General features: G+C 50.4%; 1 protein-coding gene across 4 annotated transcripts in view; it reads left to right on the forward strand.

Annotated features, from left to right (window-relative positions):
- The first annotated feature begins 4,700 nt into the window (after positions 1 to 4,700).
- The window catches only part of ACTN4 (actinin alpha 4), a 72,543-nt gene continuing 57,383 nt past the window's right edge, over positions 4,701 to 19,860 (forward strand). For 2 of the 4 annotated variants that reach the window (XM_033845414.2, XM_033845411.2), the window contains exon 1: positions 4,703 to 4,935. In XM_033845414.2, coding sequence (XP_033701305.1) covers positions 4,774 to 4,935 — 162 coding nt within the window. In that variant the 5' untranslated portion in view covers positions 4,703 to 4,773. Of the gene's footprint in view, positions 4,936 to 19,860 lie in introns of all 4 variants that reach the window. The other 2 variants (XM_033845413.2, XM_033845409.2) reach the window with 2 other exon arrangements.

Here is a 19,860-nt window from a genome sequence, read left to right on the forward strand (position 1 = left end):
CCTGAGGCAGTGGCTGGAGGGGTGAGTTTGCGGGGGGAGGGGGGGTATTCTGGCTGCTTGCTCAAGCGGTTTTGTGTCCTTGCTTTCTGTTCCTCAGTTTCCTCATCTGTGAAAGGGGGAGAATAATGCACCCTTGTCAGAATCATGAGGATTCTGTGAGCTCTGGCTGGTAAATTCCTCAGATCAGGACCTAGCCTGATTTTGGCGCTTAGAAAACTGGAGTCGTTAATTTTAGAGTCAGAAGAGTTTGTCCCCAGTGTTGCAAACTAGTCCCCAGCACTCTTCTGTTTGGTGAGACTTTATAAGAAAATTGGGATTTGAGGCCAGGCCATTCCACCCCTACCCCATGCCAAGTCCCAGCCTACAGTGGCCAGGAGGCCTAGCACACGTCACATGATCCTTAGTTGGGTTGGTCATTCGCATTTTACAAAGTATTCCAGACATTCTGGCAGAGTGACCTTAGGTTGGTTATTCGCCTTTTATAAGGTATTCCAGACTTTCAGTCGGAGTGACTTTGGGCGGGTGTCTTCACTGGTGAGCCTGTTGCCTGCAGGAAGAGGGAGTGGGGACAACAGTGACTGGGGAAAATGGAGGAAATCAAATGCCACAATAGATGCACATCCCTTTACATAGACTGCTGGTGCCCCTGAGGGAGCGCCTCATTCTCAAATGACCGTATGTGTGGACTCTGCACACGGAAAGGACAGGTGAGCCTGTGCTGCCAGCCTTCCCAGCCCTCCCCACTTGCCAGCACTCACACCCATCGTTCTCTGAGGGCCCTGACTTGGGGAGCCAGGGCCGACCGGACACCCTTTGCTCTGGGATCAGACCTGAGCAGGATCCAGGAACTAGTGCATACCCAAACCCTGGGGAAAAGGGTGCTTTTGCAGCTCAGGAATTGGGAGCTGGCTCTAAGGGGGGTAGAAGGAGGGGAGACTGGTATGCTGTTACCCACCCATTTGGTTGTGTGAGTCAGCAAAAGGCACCCTTTCTGGGTGGGCACACTCCCACTCACCCACGTAACATTGCCCTTGTGTAGGGTACAATGGGCCATGGCCACCCTGCAGGGGAGGAGGAAATGACCTTTATCTGTTTTGGAAGCCACAACTTGTCCGGCTTTGCCAACCTGCTTTTACTCCAGGAGGATCATCCTTTGAGCAGCTAAGAGGCCTGGCTCTGCAGAACGACTGAGTTCAAACACCAGCCTAGTGACCTTCGGGGGTGTTAGTCAACCCCTCTGTGCCTCAGTCTTACAGCTGGGGAGAGTACCCACTCCAGTCATTGCTGTGAGTTAATGCACTCAACTTGTCACCTGTCATGGTGGCTCGGGCTTAGGGCTGCTGTTTCAGGTGCTTCCACAGTCACCTCTAGACATCCCAGGACCTGTTCATGTTCCTGCCCTGAGAGGATGCAGCCCTCTCTCCTTTGTTTCATCTAAGTAGCATTAATAATGGGATACAGCATTTATTTGTTTTAATTCAACACTTATTTATTTAATTTATTTTTTTGACCGTGAGGCTTGTGGGATCTTAGTTCCCTGACTAGGGATTGAACCTGGACCACAGCCATGAAAGTGCCGCATCCTAACCATTAGACTGCCGGGGATTTCCCAGTAATGGGATACAGCATTTAATAAGTTCTGACTGAAGTCTCGAGAGCTCCAAGAAATGGTGATGTGGAAATGGTGAACCTATTGCCAGGGCCCACTGGCCATACCCTTTCACTCAGGGATCTCTCCCTGCCCCCTCTTCTTGCCTGCTGCACCTTAACCCTCCATAAACAGTAGCTATTATTACTGCACTGTCCATGGATGGCTGCTGGGAAGTGGCCTCAAAGCTGGCAATTAAAGGGAGCCTTTAATTTAAACCTCATTGGCTGGGGACCTCGACATCCACTTCATCTCTGAGCCCTTGGTCTGGGAGGTTTCTCAGTGTCAACCGGGAGCACGCAGGGAGGGGCAGATGGCCCATTGTTTGAGTGGCCTTTCCCTGCCCAGTGAGCCCAGCGCAAGAGTCCTGGGCTCGTTCTGCAGGTTAGGCAGGAAGAGGGTGCTTTGCCCCAAGCCAGACCCAGCCCAGCCCAGCCCAGCTTTGGAAACAGCCAACACCCGTTTTGGCCAGGTCATGGCATTACCTGGGAAAGTGGGCTGCCACCTAGGCATCATCCCCTTCCTTTGCTTGCCCTTGGATCTCTTCTAGTGCCTTTGAGAGAGGAGAGGAGAGATCCCGGTAGCTCCCATAACCTGGAGAAGCTGTGTCTTCTAATCCCCATCCCCAGCAGATGACTGCAACACAGTCCTTTTGTATTGCCAGTCAGGCTCTGCTTCAGTCAAACCCTTACCTTCTTACCTTCCCTAACACCCACCCATTCCCCTCAAGGTTGCTCTAGGTCCAAAACCTAGAGCCATCTTGAGTCTTGATTCTTTGCTCTTTCCCGCCCCTGCCTCCCACCCCCATCAAATTCATGACACTAAGTCTTGGAGGCTCCACTTTCCCACATCCTCCCACTGCCTCTCCTCAGCACTCTCCTCCTTCACCCTCTTGTCTGTCTGTCCAGCCTCGTCAGGACCATCGCGGCAGCCTCCCCGCTGGGCTCCCTGAACTCACTCCACCTTCTACAGTATGTTCCCCTTGTGTGGCCAGACAGACCCTAGGGACAGTTGAATCAGACCCCACCCCTGCTTGCAGTCCTCTCCTAACTTACCATTGCACTTAGCATAAAATTCATTATATGTCCGCACTGCACTTAGAATAAAATCAAAACTTTTCAGGCAAAAAATAGTAAAAAAAACCAAAAAACCAAAAAAAACTCCTCAGATTCTTCAGTATGGTTTTAAGTCTGTTCATTCATCTGGGATTTATTAAGCTTCTGTCTTGTGCCAGACACTGCTTCAGGGGCTAGAGATACAGCAGTGACCAAAGCAAAAGATCCTCACCATTCACAGGCTGACATTGTTGGGAAGGAGACAAATAAACATGATAAATAAACCAGTCATGTAGTATATTAAATGGTGATCAGTATTCTGGAAAGAATAAAGCTGGGAAGGTGTGGGATGCTATTTATGAAAAGGTGGTCAGGGGAGGTCTCACGAGGTGATACTTCCGCTGATCTGCAGGAGAGGAGGCTATGAGCCCAGGGGATCCAGTATCTGGGGAAAGTGTTCCAAACAGTGGTAACAGGTATCACTGTATACAAAGGCCCTGAGGCTGGAGCATACCCGGGGTGTTGGAGGAACAGCTAGGAGGCCAGCAGTGTGGCGGGAGCTCAGAGAGGAGGGGCAGAGTGGGAGGTGAGCTGGTATAAGAATGGGGACCAGGATGACCAGGACCTGGACGACCTTGTGGGTTTGGCTGAGGCCCCAGGAGTCTCAGTTATTTCAAAAGCTGGGCTGGGCTGCACCAGGGCAAGGAAGACTCCGGCAGCCTTTCCTCCTTTCCTTGACTTTGACACGAGGCACCAAAGGAAGGTTCTGAGCAGGGAGGAAGGGACTTGATCTGACTCAAGTGTTCACAGGCTCCTTCTGACTTCTTGTGAGAAGGAGAGTTGGGAGGTGAGTGGAGGAGCAGAGAGATGGTGAGGACGCTACTGCAGTGGTCCAAGCGAAGACAAGGCGAGGCTGGACAGGACCAGGATGTGTGGCCGTGGGGGAAAGGGGAAGTGGGTGGATTCCGTACATACTCTGAAGATGGAACTGACAGAATTTCCTGAAGAACTGGATGTGGGGTGTGAAGACAGAGGAGCCAAGGAGGACTGCAAGCTTTGTTGCCTGCACAGCTGGAAGGATGGAGGTGCCATTGACTGGGATGGGGATGACTGTGGGGTGACCAGGTCAGAGAGCAAGATGAGGAGCTCCGCTTTGGATATTTACACTTGACATGCCTCAATGTAGCAATGTCATTTATCTGTATTTATTTATTGCTGCGCCACGCCCCCCCATATTAGCCACTTGAGAACCAATCACATTTATCATGCTCGGCACCATATCGCCAGTACCCAAGAACAGGCCCTGGCACACCAGTAGGTGCCCAATAAATGTTTGTTGAATGAATGAAGATAGACAAGTCCAAAAAATCCTCTACCTTTCCCATCAGCCAGTATCTATTCCAGTCTATCTAACTCCCATGTTCATTTCGTGAATCCCTCAGATGTTTGTTCAAATGTTCTCCTTCTCCGCAAAGGCTACCTTGAGTACTTCGTTTACGTTCCAGCTTTGCTTGATTTTTCTCCATAACACTTACCCCTGTAATATATATGTACTTAAAATTTTGTTGTCTCCCTTCCATGAGGCCAGGGAGTTTTGTCTATCTTGTTTACTGGCAACGCACACAGAGGGCGCTTAATAAATATTTGTTAAATTTCTGTTACTGAATGGGAATACACGCCACGCCTCAGCAGGTTCAAGCCTGATGTCGAGACCCGCCTTACGAATCATCCATGCTCGGGCCCCGCCCACACGCAGAGGCCGCGCGCGCTCACGCGGGAGAGGGGGCGCGGCTCGTCCATGAGCTGAAGGGCCGAGGGGAGGTGCACTCTGCGCAGGCTCCGAGCTCCCCGAGGCGGGGTTTCAGTGCTTTTTGGCATAGGAAGCGCGCGCGCGCGAGAGGGCGGCGGCGGCGGCGCGGTGCGCAGGCGCAGCGAGCAGTGCGCAGGCGTCAGTGGAGGGCGGGCTGAAGCTGCTGAAGCGGCGGCGGTAGCGGCGGCGGCGGCGACGGCGGCTCGGCCAGAGGGGCGGGAGCAGAGGCGGGAGTGGACGGGCTCGGGAGAGGCAGCGGAATGGTGGACTACCACGCGGCGAACCAGTCGTACCAATACGGCCCCAGCAGCGGGAGCAATGGCGCTGGCGGCGGGGGTAGCATGGGCGACTACATGGCCCAGGAGGACGACTGGGACCGGGACCTGCTGCTGGACCCGGCCTGGGAGAAGCAGCAGCGCAAGGTGCGCGGCCCGCGGGCCGAATGGGCTGGAGGGGGGGCTTCCGAGGGAGGCTGGGGGCTGGGAGGTCCTGAGACGGAATTGGAGGGTCTGTGGTGAGAACTGGGCGTCCTGGGAATGAACTGGCGGGTCTGGGAAGGGGTTTAGAGTCCTGAAGAGGAGTTGCAGAACTTGAGCAGGGAATTGGGAGTCTGAAAAAATAATTGGCGGCTGAGTAGGGAATATGGAAATCTAAAACAAGGAATCGGGGAGCCCGATGAAGGAATTGGAGGGTCTGGGCGGGGAATTGGGGGAAACCGGCGAGATGATTGGAGACTCTAAAATGGAACGGGGTCTGAGGCGGGACTGGTGGGTCAGGATGGACTGGGGGGTGTTCAGAGAGAAACGGGGGAGTCTGGAATTTGTGGGTCAGGATAGAGTTAGGCGTCGGGGGAGTCTGAAGAGCTCGAGTACGGAGGGGGTTATTTGGATTGCGGAATCCTCTGAAGAGGGTTGGAATTGTGGGAGCCCCGGGTTGGGGGACTTCTAAAGGGGATGAAGATTCTGGAAGTCTGAAGATGGAGTAGGGGTACCAAGGAAGGGATTATGAAGTCTGAAGAGTAGTGGGAGGACTGGGGAGACTGGGGAGGTGGAAGGAGGAGAGGGGCTGAGGAAAGAAGTGGGTGTGAAAGGACCCGGAGCTTGGGGGGTGAGAACGGGGAGGGCTGCTAAGGAGGAGTTCCGGGACTCCGGGTCTGAAGGGAGAAGTTAGGGAGCTGTGAATAGGAGGTTTTGGAGGAGGTGAGATTTATTTGGGGTGCGCTGTTCTACGGGGAAGAGGAGAAGATTGGGAGATAGGAAGAAGAGGAGGAATGTGATGAGGCCGAGACCTCATTGATGAGGAGAGGCCGAAGGGGGGATCCAGAGAGTATCTGGAGTGTTTTGACGAGGGGTTCTGAAGAACTGATGGAACGCAGACAAAGCTCAGCAAAGGGTTGGCGGCGCCGGAGGCTAAGGTAGCCTGGACCAGGTGAGGATGGCGGGAGGGAATGAGCGGAATGGCGGATGGTGGGAGGGAGGTTAGAGTAGTAATGAAAGTCTCATTAGAAAGGGAGTGTGTGATGGATAGACTGAGAAAGGAATTTGGGGGTGGGGGCTTCTGGACATGCAGTCCCGAGACTGGAGAGAGTGTGTGTATTGTGAAGGGAGAATACATTGTTTGGGGAGGAAGAGGTGAGAGTGTCCAGAAGAATTGTGTCTTTTGGGGGTGGTGGTGAAGAGCTCTTTCTAAAGCAGGGTCTGTTTTCAGGTGGCATGTTGAGAAGGTGGTGTGTGTGTGTGTAATCCAGGGTGGTTGAGAGGGGAGAGCTCCAAGCTTATAGAAGAGAGGGTTTGAGCATGTGCAGCAAGAGCTAAAGAAAGGAGGGTGTTGAGTGGGTGTGTGTGTTGGGAGGGGGCTGTTTAAAAGTGTTGTGTGTGAAGAGGGTGGGAAGTACTTGCACTTAGAGGCATTTAATATGTTCCGGAGATCTGGATTTTCTTCCTAGCTTTGTTGTCAGCTCTGTGGCCTTGGGCAAGACCCTTGATCTCAGGGCAGTTCTGTCATCTGTGACATGAGGAGGGGTCGAAGGGGTCCCTTCTTGATTCTACAAGGATGGATGTGTGTGGTGTTGGGTCTGCGGGAAGGTAGCTTTGGGGGAGCTTCCTCAGGATCATGGGGGCCAACTCAGGCGAGGGGCTCGAGTGGCGAGTGCGGCTGGAAGCCTCTTGAGGGTGTGAGTTGGTGCTTTGGGAGCTCCGTGCAGGCAGCCCAGTGTGGAGGGGAAAGGGTGAAGGGAGCAGCTGTTCCAGGCACCCTGGGGTGGAGCCTGGCATGACCTTGGGTAAATTACCAACCTCTGCTTGAATTTCCTCATCAGTAGTTGGGGGGGGGGGCGGGTGGCGGCTTGATGGTGGTGTCCTTATCTGTTGCCCCACCTTCCTCCGGGTGGGCAGGTTGAGATAATCTGACATAAAATTCTTTTTGAGGGGAGAGACCTAGCCTGCAGTCTCAACAGTAATTTATTGCCGGAGGCAGTGCCGGGCTGGAAAAGGTTAAGAGTTGCCAAGAGACTTGGAAAGTTGGGAGGGGAACAGGGGGCCACGGGGTTGTTTTTGAGCATGTCTGGGATCTGTCTTCTCCAGCTCCAGGTGCTGGGGAGAATGAGCTTCGGAACATTTTTACTCAGGTGGTGGGAGTGGGGACCTTCCCTTTCCCTCCCTTCCTGACTTCTACGACTCCCAGAGTGACTCCCTTTGCTAGCTCACTTCCACTCCCCTCTGGGAGTTAGGGTGTGTGCTCCTTCGTGGTTATAGTCTGCCTTGTGCGCTGGGTGAGGCTGAGGCACCATTCAGGCCTGGGTGGGACCCCCTAGGGGACTCACCGGAACCCCTAGGCCTTGCTGCTGTTGGATCATCCTCCCTCCTCCCTTCCACAAGGACCAGGCGAGGTTCAGGGAAAGGGTGGCTCACAACCCCTCTAATACTAGCTGTTTTAGGTTCTCAATAAGGGGCAGATTCTAGTGTGTCCTGCTTTATACAACTGCTACAAATACTTACACACAGCTGTACTTTGGGGGGAAATGTCGCTTCACTGCTGTGCACCTGCCTGTTATGGGGTGGGGATCCTTTCTGAAATGGGAGAAGGAGTAATTGAAAGGAACCATATACAAAAGTTTGTGCTGTTGTCTTCCTTCTAAGAGGAACCCCCCCACCCCCATTCCCCCCAGACAGGCTGGCTGGGTTTTTCTGCGCTGCAGTGTCACTTTAGTGAATGACAGATTGCCCTTCTTGCCCCTTCAAGGCTGAGCCACTGGTCACAGGGAGAGTGGCAGTCCTGTGAGTGTCCTGTGCGTACTCTCATACCCTAAAAATCACTATCCAGGATAGCTGTAGGCCCTTAAAGCGTGTGGAATTGAATTCTTCTAGGAATTAAGCAAGGTTTGGCCCAAGTCAGAGGGTGCGTGTGATCCTGGTGGTTCTCACTTCTACCTGAAGCCCTTCTAAGGACCCTTGTAACCAAGGCATTACCTGATAAGTAGCTTATGCAACAGTTCTGATCTGGGAAGGCTCTGCGTGTTTTCTCCAGGGGTGTGGGGGAAGGACTGGTCTGGCCTTTGAGCAAATTCTTGAGCAATTATAGCTCTGGGCCAGAGTTCTCTCTCCCAGTTTCTGAAAGGGGCCTGGGTAGCCTTGCCCCGCCCCCCCGCCCCCCATTCTGCTGGACAGGTGAGGTCACTTGATAGCTGATCTAGAACTTCTCATCACAGCAAGAGGAATTGCCTCCTTTGCTAAGGTTGCCTGTTCATTGAAACATAACTGCTTACAGGGCCTCAGTGTTTAGACCCTGACCTTTGACTCAGGCTCTATTAGATTTGAGTTAATTATTTGAAAGTTCTGATGGTGTCTTGTTTTTCTCCAAGTAGAGTTTGTTTGTTTTGTTTTTTCCTTAGGCTGATGATAGAGACCTCAAAGTAGCCGTCTGTTATTTTGTTCCATTACTCTAATTGCTTGCCTCTTAGGACTTGGCTGAGACTAGCAAGATCCTTAGCAGTTTTAAAAACTGAATAAGTTACATACTGAAAACAAAAACAAAACCCCAAAAAACCTAAACTCAGTTGTCATCTAGAATTAAAGACTGTAAATATGTGAGGGCGGCAGGTATCCTGTTTGCCTTCTTGGGAGAGAGGTAGGGGTAGCTATTAGCTGCTAGCCTCTGTCCTCCCCGCCCCCCAACCATGTGTTTTAAGAACAGGGCTTTTCTGATGACTGCGGAAGAGATGAGATGTGGGAGGATGGCCTGGGAGTACAGCGCCCCTTGTACTCACTCACACTCATTCAGCTGAGAGTTGAAATCTGGTTGGTGCCATGGAGTGGTGCCTGTTTCTTCATATAATTCTGTGCTCTCCAGGGCGTGGGCCCAGGATTGCCCTCTACCTTTTGAAACACCCTCCCTGAGACCAACAAGGAAGCTGCTTTGGCAGCCGGGAGCTGACTCACTCTCCAGTTGGAACTGGTGCTAAATGGTTTCATTTAATGGCAGCCGATTGCCTGGCCTAGAGTGGGATGCCTTGTGGGAAAAGTTTGGTGAAAGTGTTGGAGGAAAACAACCCCGGAAATGAGGGTGGGGTTTTAATATCCAGGTGCTGCTGGTGCTATTAGACTCCTGAGATGCAGTACGGGAGGTCAGTTAAAATGTAGGCTTGCACTCAAAATGTCCTCTTAATCAGATGTCAGGGGAGCGGGGACAAGCCTGGATTCCAATCTGAAGCCTCTGGGGTGGGGAGTCCTGCCACTTAAACATATATTCCAGTCACGGCTGACTTTGGCCAGACAGCACCCTTCTACAGCGTTAACTGAGTGAGTAGTACAAGTTATTTGGCAGTGCTGGTCTAGCAGATGACAGCGAAGAGAATGGAGCCAGAAAGGAATTGATTTGGGGAAGGCTCAAGGAATTTCTGAGACTGTTGAGATGAACGCTTTTGGCTTTTGCCATATTGATTTATAGTGTGCTGGGAATTGTACAAGCCTTTGACCAGATCTTAGGGTTGTTCTTTAAAAAAAAAAAAATTCCTTTGCTCTTATTTTGGGGGGAGGGGAGAGGGAAAGGGCAAAAATAAGGAACAGCTGTTTGCTCTGGTATCACTTGCTCATTCAGGTTTTCTGAATGGCTGAATTATCAACATGTTTCTCTCTTGTCTGGCATTTGGTATATTCCAGATCAATGGTTTCCCCAGCTTTATCCTTATTTCCTTCACTTAGTGATGTCTGTGTTTTCATCAGTCATGGTCAGTTCCCTTCCGTTGCCTTTATTTACCTATTTATTGTACAGAATAGCAAATGCACTCACGTTACCTTGTTTAAGTCTCCCTTCCCCCCCTTTTCTTTTTTCATGGAAATAGGAGGCAAGTGATAGCAAGTTGGTAATTCAATGGCAGTGGTAATTGAAACACTGACCTACTAAAAGGTGGGTGGAAGCTTCTACTTGAGCAGCTACAAATCCTGTCATCCAGGGAGGTTTGAAAGAAGCCTTTATGTCCTGGGTAGTTTGAGAGCTCAAAATCAGTCTCCTTTAGGATGAGGTTAAACTTTGAAACATCAAAGCATCAAGCGCGGTTATAAGGAAACTTAGTTTTACAGTGTTGCCTGTCTAGACGCCAGAAGTTGTTATAAAGTGTCTGAAAGTGGCACAAGTAACACTTGCTTTTCTTCAGGAAGGTTTATGAGTTACATTTTAGTCAGTAACCCAGGTATCAGGGAGTGTAGGGTTCAGTGAGTTAAGAGAAACAGAATCATTTAAAATTCCAGCCTCTGTTTAAAGAGTGATCTTATTGGGAGGAAAAATTAACCGGCGGCTGGGAGGAGGATCCCGCCTCCTCCAGAAAGTGAAAACTGCATACATTTAACTGGCAAGAGTGACCTTTATCAGTGCTTGGGAAGTTTTGTCCAAGAAGCGGTCTCCCTGGGATTATAAAAATCCCAGAGACATTTGTCTTGGTGTTGTGCCTTTTTTGGTTGTGTTGTTCTTTCATGTCCCTCCCCCTCCCCTTTCCCTCGTAAACAACAGATGCATTAACTTGGAATGTCCATGGAAAGTCTTTAAAAGCTGGTTGGTGTAACTTGGTTGCCTTCTCTTTACTCTGAGCAGGAGTTACTCCGGAAGAGGCCAGTGGACTTTTTTCTTAGATGTGATTTACTGAAGTGGTATCTAAAAGTGAGTGAATAGAGCTTACTTGGGATATGCTATTTGCCACCTGTTTCTGTACTGGCTCCTGCCTCCCTGGAGTGAGATGAGCCCCATCTCCCCAAGAGCGAGGGACCATCCTGTGTTTCCAGAAGGGACAGTGGTTCTCCAGCCAAAGCAGCCTTCCTCACCCCCACCCCATGCTTGTCTCCGTACTTCCTGAACTTCAGTCATTTGTGATTTTTCCTTAGCCACTTTTGCTTTTATATACTTAATAACATTCTTTCAAGTCAATTTGCCCTTTTTTAAAAATAAATTATTTATTTATTTATTGGCTGCGTTGGATCTTTGTTGCTGTGCGTGGGCTTTCTCTAGTTGCAGTGAGCATGGGCTTCTCATTGCCGTGCGGAGCATGGGCTCTAGGCGCACGGGCTTCAGTAGTTGCAGCACGCAGTCTCAGTAGTTGCGGCACGCGGGCTCAGTAGTTGTGGCTCGCGGGCTCTAGAGCGCAGCCTCAGTAGTTCTGGTGCACAGGCTTAGTTGCTCCGCGGCATGTGGGATCTTCCCGGACCAGGGCTCAAACCCGTGTCCCCTGCATTGGCAGGCGGATTCTTAACCGCTGCGCTACCAGGGAAGTCCCTGCCTTTTTTAACTTAAGTTTTAAAGGGGAAGTTTATATGAGCATTGCAAATGGAAAACCTAGCTTCCCTGGCCATAAATAGAAGGAAACTGCAAAAGTAAACAGGCTGAAAACAAAACAGTGCTATTAAGTTCTAGCTAGGTACTATTCCTGCTGCAGGCTCTGGACTTGAGGCATGCTCCCTTTGTTGAAAGGAGATTGGCAAGTGTTGGTGAGGTGTTAGAGACCCACGTACCAAGCAGAGACTTTCTCTTTGATCAGAATGTTTTCAAGAGAATCAAGGGGAATAACCTTCTCGCTGTTGTTCAAGGTTTAATGGAGAGTGTGGATAACCCTTAAAATCTCCCATGTGTGCATGCCGCACTTGGAAAAAACTTTATCTCGCTTGACCCTGAAACATTCCGCAAGTGGCGGGCAGAGTGACTTACCCGGGAACACACAGCCCATCCTGCTTGCCCGGCATCCCACTGTACTACCCTTGAACAGGATTGGATGGCACTGGGTTTATCTCTGCATATTCAAATGTTAAGGTTTCTTGGGTTCTGGGTTTTTTTTTAAGTAACTAGGGCCATGTTCTAAATACAAGAATTGTGGGTTTATCCCTTGCTCCTCACATCGCTTTTTCTTTTTAAGGCTCCAGCTTTCTAACACATATACACTTAAAGTTTGGCTGCTCCCAAGAATAAACCACCCTGCTACCCTGTCTGGGTTTGCATCCTAGATTCAGAAAGGAAGGCAGTACCCTCCTGCCAAGTTAAGGAGGGCTGATTTGAATGTTTTGCTTCCAAATATCAGAGCAGAACAGATTCCTTGTCTCCTATGGAACTATGGACATGGGGCAGAAGTAGTTGGAAGTGGCAGTTACAACTCCACAGAACACAGTGAAGTCATCTCGGGAAGTATCATTGATGGTGCTGAAATGATTGAACGGGATGCTAGAACACCATCAATACAACAGCATTTGTGTCTTCAGCTTTGGGCAGGAATAAAGAAGACATTGTGGTTTGTTTTATGCTTTTTAATGTTTTCCCCCCAAAGATGTGGGGCTGAGTGATGTCTTGTTACTGGCTTTCTAGTGGGTTTTTCTTTTCATCTTTTTCCCCCTCCCTGATGGCTGTTGAGAGTGGGTGGAAGCCACAGTCTGGGTGGATGGGAGGCAGTGCGGAAGGCGGGCAGTGCGCCTTCCTCCTTGTTCTCCACATGTGAAGGGAGCGCATTTGGTTTTTTAATCTCCAAAGAGCCCAGGATGAAGGGTTTCCCTCTCTTACCTCCTGACCAGTAAGGATTCCAGCTCCAAGAATGTCTTAATTAGCAGCCATCCAGGATGGGGGCACTGCAGGAAGCCAAATAAATGCATTTCTTCTTTTTCCTTTCCTTAATATACACTTCATTTCAGTGGCAGAGAAGGCTAGTTTGAGGTTAGGAGAAACATCACAGGAGGAAGCTTGAAAGGGATTGAACAACCAGCCACCACGCTGGGAGGTTGCTTGCAGGGGTGTCACGCCAGGAGGGTTTGTGGGTCTTCAGCTTGCGTTATTGAAAAGACAGGCTTCCCTTTACCAAGCCCCAAGGGGCAGTGCTGGAAGCCAGCTTCAGTCAGTGTCACCGGCCTCGGTATGCGCGTGTGCAAACATCAACACATCAGCGCTCTATGATCAGTCTAAATCAGAGTGTGGGTAAAAGGTATTTAGTTGATATCGCCGTGGAAACTGAGTTGCTAACTGTTTTGGGGATGCGGCTCCGTACTAGAGGCAGCACCAGTTGTGGAATGTTGGGCTACTGGGCAGAAATAGGCTGCTGCCAGCCAGTCTCACAGAAGATATCCACACGAGTGGTGGCCACGCTGGGGAGGGGGACGAGGGGCCTCTGTTCCGTGGCGCAGGAGTCAGGCCAGCCCGTTTTATTGTTTTATCGATGAGGGGTGTGTATTTGCGCAAGAGACAGAGAGAGAGAGAGAGAGAGAGGGAGAGAAGGACTAGAGTACACCATGAAAGCCGCTGTTGGCTTTGTGGCTGGGATGTGTGCTTTTTCTCTAGGCATTTAGAGTTGGAATTTCAGCTATGTGACTTCTTAATAGCAGGGCAAAATGTGCCTGCATCTTTTGCCTGTTTTCGCAAACACTGACAAATTAAAAAGAACTCTGAAGTTTCCAGCAAATCCCAAGCACAGTTCATTCCGTGATAACATTTTTTAAAAAAAATCCACATCCTTCCTACTCCAACTCTGACAATAAATAAGCCTTTTTCTCCCTATCATCCCCCCTTCTCCCCCCCCCCCCCCCCCGCTTTAAGGAAATGAGTATCTTTACATTAAACTGTGTCTGATGAAAATATTAAATGCTTCTTTGGCTGCTGCTGGCATGGATTATGTTTGGAAGAGTCAGTTTTGTGTTTTGTTTTTTTAATTTTATAGGCTGGTATGATCTTCCAGTTCTGGCCTATGAAATAAGCTCCATTTCAAAATTCAAAATGTCTGGAAGCAGCTGGCTTGCCAGGCTAGTTCAGGGGCAGTCTGATGAATCACCCCTTCTTACAGGCTGTCTGCTAACCAATCCTGGAAGGTGTCCAGCCCGTAAACATCACCAGGATCGTCAGGCAGTTTTTTCTTTGCAGGACGGGGTGTGGGTGGGGGCATCGTTTGAGCTTCACTGCCAAGTCTGGTAGGATTTGACTTTCTGTAAGACAGAAAGGTCTGTATCAAGATGTCTTTTTCAGAGATGTCAGGCCTGTAGTCGCCCAGCACTGTGTCTGCTGGTGGAGTGAGAGGAAATACCTAGACCAGTTGGGGTGGGGGAACCTTCTTAACCGTTTGGGCACTCGAATTTTCCCTTTCCTTTTGTAACTTTCATTAACTCACTGACTCACTGACTCAGGGACAACCCACGGAAGAGAATTCAATCCATTGAAAGCAGTGAACCATTTTAGGGATGACTGTGGTTGATGCATCATGGCCCAAAGCTGTGGAAGGTCAGGGAGCGGCACTCGGCTCCTACCCGCTGCACAGAAACACCCCAGAGATTCAAAGGGAACAAGCTTTGACCATAAAAATACAAGACTCCCAGCTCGTTGAGTTCTCTTCGCAGCTACCTTAGACTTAAGAAAGTTCTGGGCCTCTTTAATAAACAGCCACAAGGCAGGCCTCGCCAAATACGGCCAGCTCCAGGGCCACAGGGTTAGCTTAGGAGACAACTTTCTGCCTAAAAATAAGTGTATGTTCCTATCGAACATTCCAAGCATAGTTTAAACATGAGACTTGTGAGTAGCAGTTCAGGCCTTGTGGGTTCAGTTATGTCAGAGTGTGGGCAGTTGAGGGTCTTTGGGGAGCCTAGCTCCCCACTTTGGGATTGGCCAGTGGCCACCAAGGAAATCAGATGACCAAATGCAAACCATCTTCCAACTCATTTACATTCTTTTTTTTTTTTTTTAAATTTATTTTTGGCTGCACTGGGGCTTCATTGCTGCACGCCAGCTTCTCATTGCAGTGGCTTCTCTTGTTGCAGAGCACGGGCTCCAGGCACGCGGGTTCAGTAGTTGTGGCTCGCAAGCTCAGTAGTTGTGGCGCACGGGCTTAGTTGCTCCGTGGCATGTGGGATCCTCCTGGACCAGGGATCGAACCCGTGTCCCCTGCATTGGCAGGCAGATTCTTAACCACTGTGCCACCAGGGAAGTCCTCATTTACATTCTTGATCTACTCACAGGCTGGTGGGGGAGACAGAGAGCAAGCATGTAAATAAAACAAGGTAATTTCAGATGGGATTATGCACTATGAATTTAATAATAACAGTTAGCATATGACTCTGTGCTAGACACTATTCTAAGAGCTTTACGTGTATTGACTCATGTAATCCTGTGAGGTAGGTAGGTGTTGTTACCTTTACAGGACAGGTGCAGAAATGGATCCATTGAAGTTGAAGTCACTTGCCTAAGTGACAGTGCCAGGATTTGAACCTTTCAAGCCTGCGCTCTCATTTCTACAGTACACTAGAGTCTAGTGATTGGGAATGGCCTGGAGAGAGGTCGCTGCAGGGAGGAGGGCAGTGCAGGTACTTTAGATCAAGAGGAAGATCTCTGAAGACATGACATTTTAGCTGTTCCCTAGGGGATGAGAAAGAGGGAGCCAAGAGAGCACTGGGGGAAGGCCGTTCCAAGAAGCGGGAATGAAAGTGTGGAGGCCCTGAGGAGCAGAAGGGTCAGAACGGTCAGAGCAGGGCACGTAGAAAACATGGGCACAGCCAGATCTCTTAGAGCCTTGCTGTTGGAAGTGGTGATGAGGCCCAGGTCTGCAAATTCGGTTCTTCTTAGACTCCAGTAGGCCAGGAACCTCATGCTTCCAGAACTCTGGCCCTGCAACCCTTTCCCCTCAGGCCCACTGGACAGGCCAAACCAGAACTGACTTCTAAAGTGGGAACCCCAGGACCGTAGAACATTAAACCGAACAAAAGCTTCAATTATCTTTGTGATCACTGCTGCAGAAGACACCTGTGTTTGATTAAAGTGTTGGTAACTTCTGAATCTGGAGTTTTATGGCACTGTGTACTCATATGGCTTTGTAGTCTCTCTTTTAGCTTCTACCCCATGAACAAATCCAGCTCCCTTCAGTCCCATCAGGAGGCTGCTTGATTTACAAAGCATCTTTGGTAAAATGTTGTGTCTCCCTCTTTGAAGTGGGAAGCCCGGAAGCCTGATTTTTTAAACTGGCTCTCCTAGGTCCCCCTTTCTCTGTAAATCTCTTCCGTTTACTCAGTATTTCCGCCTCGTTTCCTTTGGTCAGGTGGGGCTGTAGCTAGGGTGGTTCTAGTTCAGAAAGACAGATGTGCAGGCTGATTTCATTCTGAGGCATGCAGCTTTCTGTCCCTGCTGGAAGCCAGTCCAGGAACGTGGTAGATTTCATTTGGCCCATGGCTGTAGGTTGGAAGGCACACCTTGTCAAACTAGTTGTGTGGCTTTTACTCAGGAAGGGAGGAACGGTGACAGAGCTCGGAGCTATTCAATGGGCACTTCTGACTGCACACACTGCACCCAGCAAGAAGCTAAGTTCACGGATCATAAAGTGTCCATTGTAAACATGGGCTGGGATTCTCTCTGCCCTGCCCTAGATGCAATTTGACAGCAAAAATCATGCCTTCTGACAGAATGTAAAGGAGCGAATGAGTATGAAGGTGTCCTGTAATGGCCCGGCCAGCCCAGCTGCTTCAGCTGGAAAGAAGATGGTGAGGTTTCCATTTTCCTGGCAGCATACCCATGTGAACTTGTTAAATCTTTTAAGTAGCTGTATAGGAAGGGAGATGTGTGTGTGTTTTTATCCTTACCTCCTTAAATATAAAAATAAAACTTCCCCTTTATAAAACTGATTCAGAGTGGAAAGAAAGTCTATGGCGAGTGGAAAGTGTGTCCGATTATATTGAGTCCTACCCCACGTTTGGGAGACAGCTGTAAGTTTCCACGGTGGGTGGCTTATTATGCATTTATGTTGAGCTGAACCTGCTCCAAGCTGTTCCTGCGGATAGAAAAGGCTTTCTTGTGGGAGTGGGGTGGGGGGGAAGCTGTCTCTTTGCACCACACAGGAGAGGCTTGGAAGGTCTGTTGAAAGACTTCAGCAGTCGTCACTTGGGTAGCAGAATTAGGGGCCACTGACCAAAGTGCTTCTGCTTTTACACCAACCAGCATCTTGTGTAACATGAGTAGGGGCTTCATGGGCCCTGGAGTCCCGGGCTCAGGTAGAAACATGACCGCCAGGGCCAGACGACAGCCCTCGCTGGGCCCCTCTGCAGAGCGGAGCTCCGCGCTGAGCCTTTGAGGGTATGAGAGAAACCGGAGACCCGGCCCATGCTCTCAAGGAGCTTGTGGTATAGCCGGGGAGAGAGCAGAGCCACATGAGACCTCAGGAGGACACTAAGCGGCCCACGGACAAGCCCACCGCACTCTAGCTGTGTCCCAGGAGAGGAAAGGGGGTGACTAAGGGCAGGTGGGGTCAGTCATGGAAACTTTCATAAAGGAGGTGAGTGTGGCCGCGGGCAGTTTCTGGGGGCAAGTGTTAGGGGGATCCCGTCCCGCATGTGCAGTTTGAACAGGTTCCTTAGCTGCCTCTCATGAGCAGTCCTACCAGTTCCTTCCCTCAGTGAGTATTGTCTATGGGGAGTTTCCCATTTGAGGCACCATGTTCAGTATGTCTTAGCCATGCCTTGGAACTTCTGAATTGCAGGACCCCAGGTTCTGAATCCGTATCCATTCGCAGGTCCTGTCGCTTTCAGGGCTCTAGGGGGCAGGCCAGACCCTTCCCCAGGTGGGCAGCTGCTCTGACTAATCCTTTTGAGGCATTTGCTTTCAGCTTGCTGATGGTCCCTTTAGAATAAGTGCAGGCTTCAGAAAGAGAGGAGCAGAGAGAGACCCCCTTCTTCCGTCCAAGGGTTTCTTCAAGCCTTGTGCCTTACGGCCCCTCTGGGTATGTGATGCTTGCCACTGCCTTCCAGTTCAGATGACACTCAAAGCCGGGAATGGCGGTTCTGTGTTGATCGTGGAAATGAATGGGGTTGAGTCCCGGCAGGCTGGCGGGTTTGGTGTGCCACAGTAAACACACTATCCCTGGATGAGGGTAGCCTCCAAGTGTTCTGTCCTGAGAGTTTATTCTTGCCTGCCAAGTGCAGCTTCCAGGTGCTATTCTTTTCTTTAAATAAATGCCTTAGACTGGCTTGTGGAACTTAAGAGTTCCCATCCCAAGAAATACTCGTCTGTTTAAAAAAAAAAAAAAGAAACCTCCTCATTCAGATGCTCATGGCCAAATGTGTGACTCAAATACTGCAGTGCCCTTGATTTGCTTTCCCCAAATTGACATACTTGAGTTGCACTCTGGCCCCACCATGAGATAAGGTTGGGGTAGCTGGCCCGTGCCCCTTTCTTTGCATGGTTTCAGTTTGGGCTTTTTCTCCCTTCAGTGGATGCTTGAGAGCCGTGATAGCACAGCTCATGCAAATCTGAAATCATCCAGTAGAACCTGGCCTCCATCTCTTAGACTGCCCGGGATCAGTAGGTTTGCCATGGAAGGATTTGGTGGGGTTGCAGGTGTCGCCTGGAACGAGCCAGTCTGTGTAGCTTGGGCACTGAAGCAGTGTTTCTGCCGTTAAGAGCTGCAGGATGTTAGTACAGCCAGTTTCTGTTGCCTTTTCCAGCTTGTTATGGCTTCCAATCAGGGTCTGCCTTAATCTTTAAGAGGTGCTTCTTTCCCCGCTTTTGAAAGGCAGAGATGGGAGGGAGGTGGACTTTATTCCAGGAGAGAACCCGTGGCTCACTAGTTGCAGTCGGGGAATGCATTGCTCTACCCACACTTTGGGAGAGGTTTCTGGGGGAGACGTTGAAGAATATTCAGGATCAGAATGTTTGTTGCATGAAGCCAGGCTCTGGGAGGAGATGCCTGCTCAGCCGGTGGGTGAGCCGATAGCACCCAGCCTGCCCACCAGACGATAGGAGACGGCTCAGTTGTCACTGGGATCCAGGCTGTCTCCTGGCTCAAGCAGCTGCCACCCGGGAGGGGGTGTTGAGAGCGCTGAAGCTCCTGTGGGAGGGCGCTTCTGGCCACAGAACCAGGAGGGAGTGAGAGGTGTGGGGTGGGGAGAGGGTCAGATCACAGCCTTTAGAGGGAGACAGAACTGGGTTCCGCACCCATCTCCTCCACCTGCTGTCTGCGTGACCGTGGGCAGGTGACAGGGGTTAAGCCTCGGTGTCCTCCTTTGAAAAGGGCCATCATCCTACCTCACAGGATGATTCTAAGATCAAACAAGAGAAATAGTGTGTATGAAGCACTTGGCACAGTGCATGGCACATTGTCAGTGCTCAGTAAATGCAGCTTCTCAAAATTCCTTCAGCAGCTCACCATCCTGCATCCAGGTGGGGTCTGCTGCCTGCGTCTCCTCTTTAAAGGAGTTGAAAGGGTCTGCAGAAATGTGCAGCTCAGTGGAAAACCAAAATGTATACCCCATTTCCTAAAGTCCTCCCCCAGAGAGCTCTGAACCCTAAACCCGGCCAGCGACTTCAAAGCAGCATTCACTGTCAAGTGGCAACCCGAATGTGAGATGCAGGTGACATGACGAAGCCCTCTCCCCAGCCTCTGGGTCCATCTGGGCCTCATTACCCGGGACGTGGCTTCTTGTTTCTGAGCTGCAAGCCCTAAACAGTTTTGTGTCTGGATGAGCCATAGGCAGTGCCAGCAAGGCTTTTTTGTGAGTAACCCAGCTTGTTACTAAGTTTGGAGTCAGCCGAGGGGCTCTTCCTCAGGTCCGCTTCTTTCCCTGTCCCCTTCCCCCAAAGCAAAAAAAAAAAAAAAAAAAAGTCCTTATCAGCTCAAGTTAGAAACAACCCACAGCCTCGAGCCAGGCCGCCTTCTCTCAAGTGGTAATGATGTAGAAAGAAGAACGGCCTCCCACTGATAACCCCCAAAATAACTGCCCAGAAATGCTGTCAGTCGGGGCCTAGGGGTGTGCAGGAGCCTGTGCTTAGCTGCTGGCCCAGAATATGGGACCTTCCAGAAGGCTCTGCGGAGCCATGCTGCCTCCTTCCCCAGTGCTTCTCACGCCTGCGGCTCCATCCTCTTTTCC

Source organism: Tursiops truncatus, chromosome 19 (assembly GCF_011762595.2).
Source record: "Tursiops truncatus isolate mTurTru1 chromosome 19, mTurTru1.mat.Y, whole genome shotgun sequence".
NCBI classification, from domain to species: Eukaryota; Metazoa; Chordata; class Mammalia; order Artiodactyla; family Delphinidae; genus Tursiops; species Tursiops truncatus.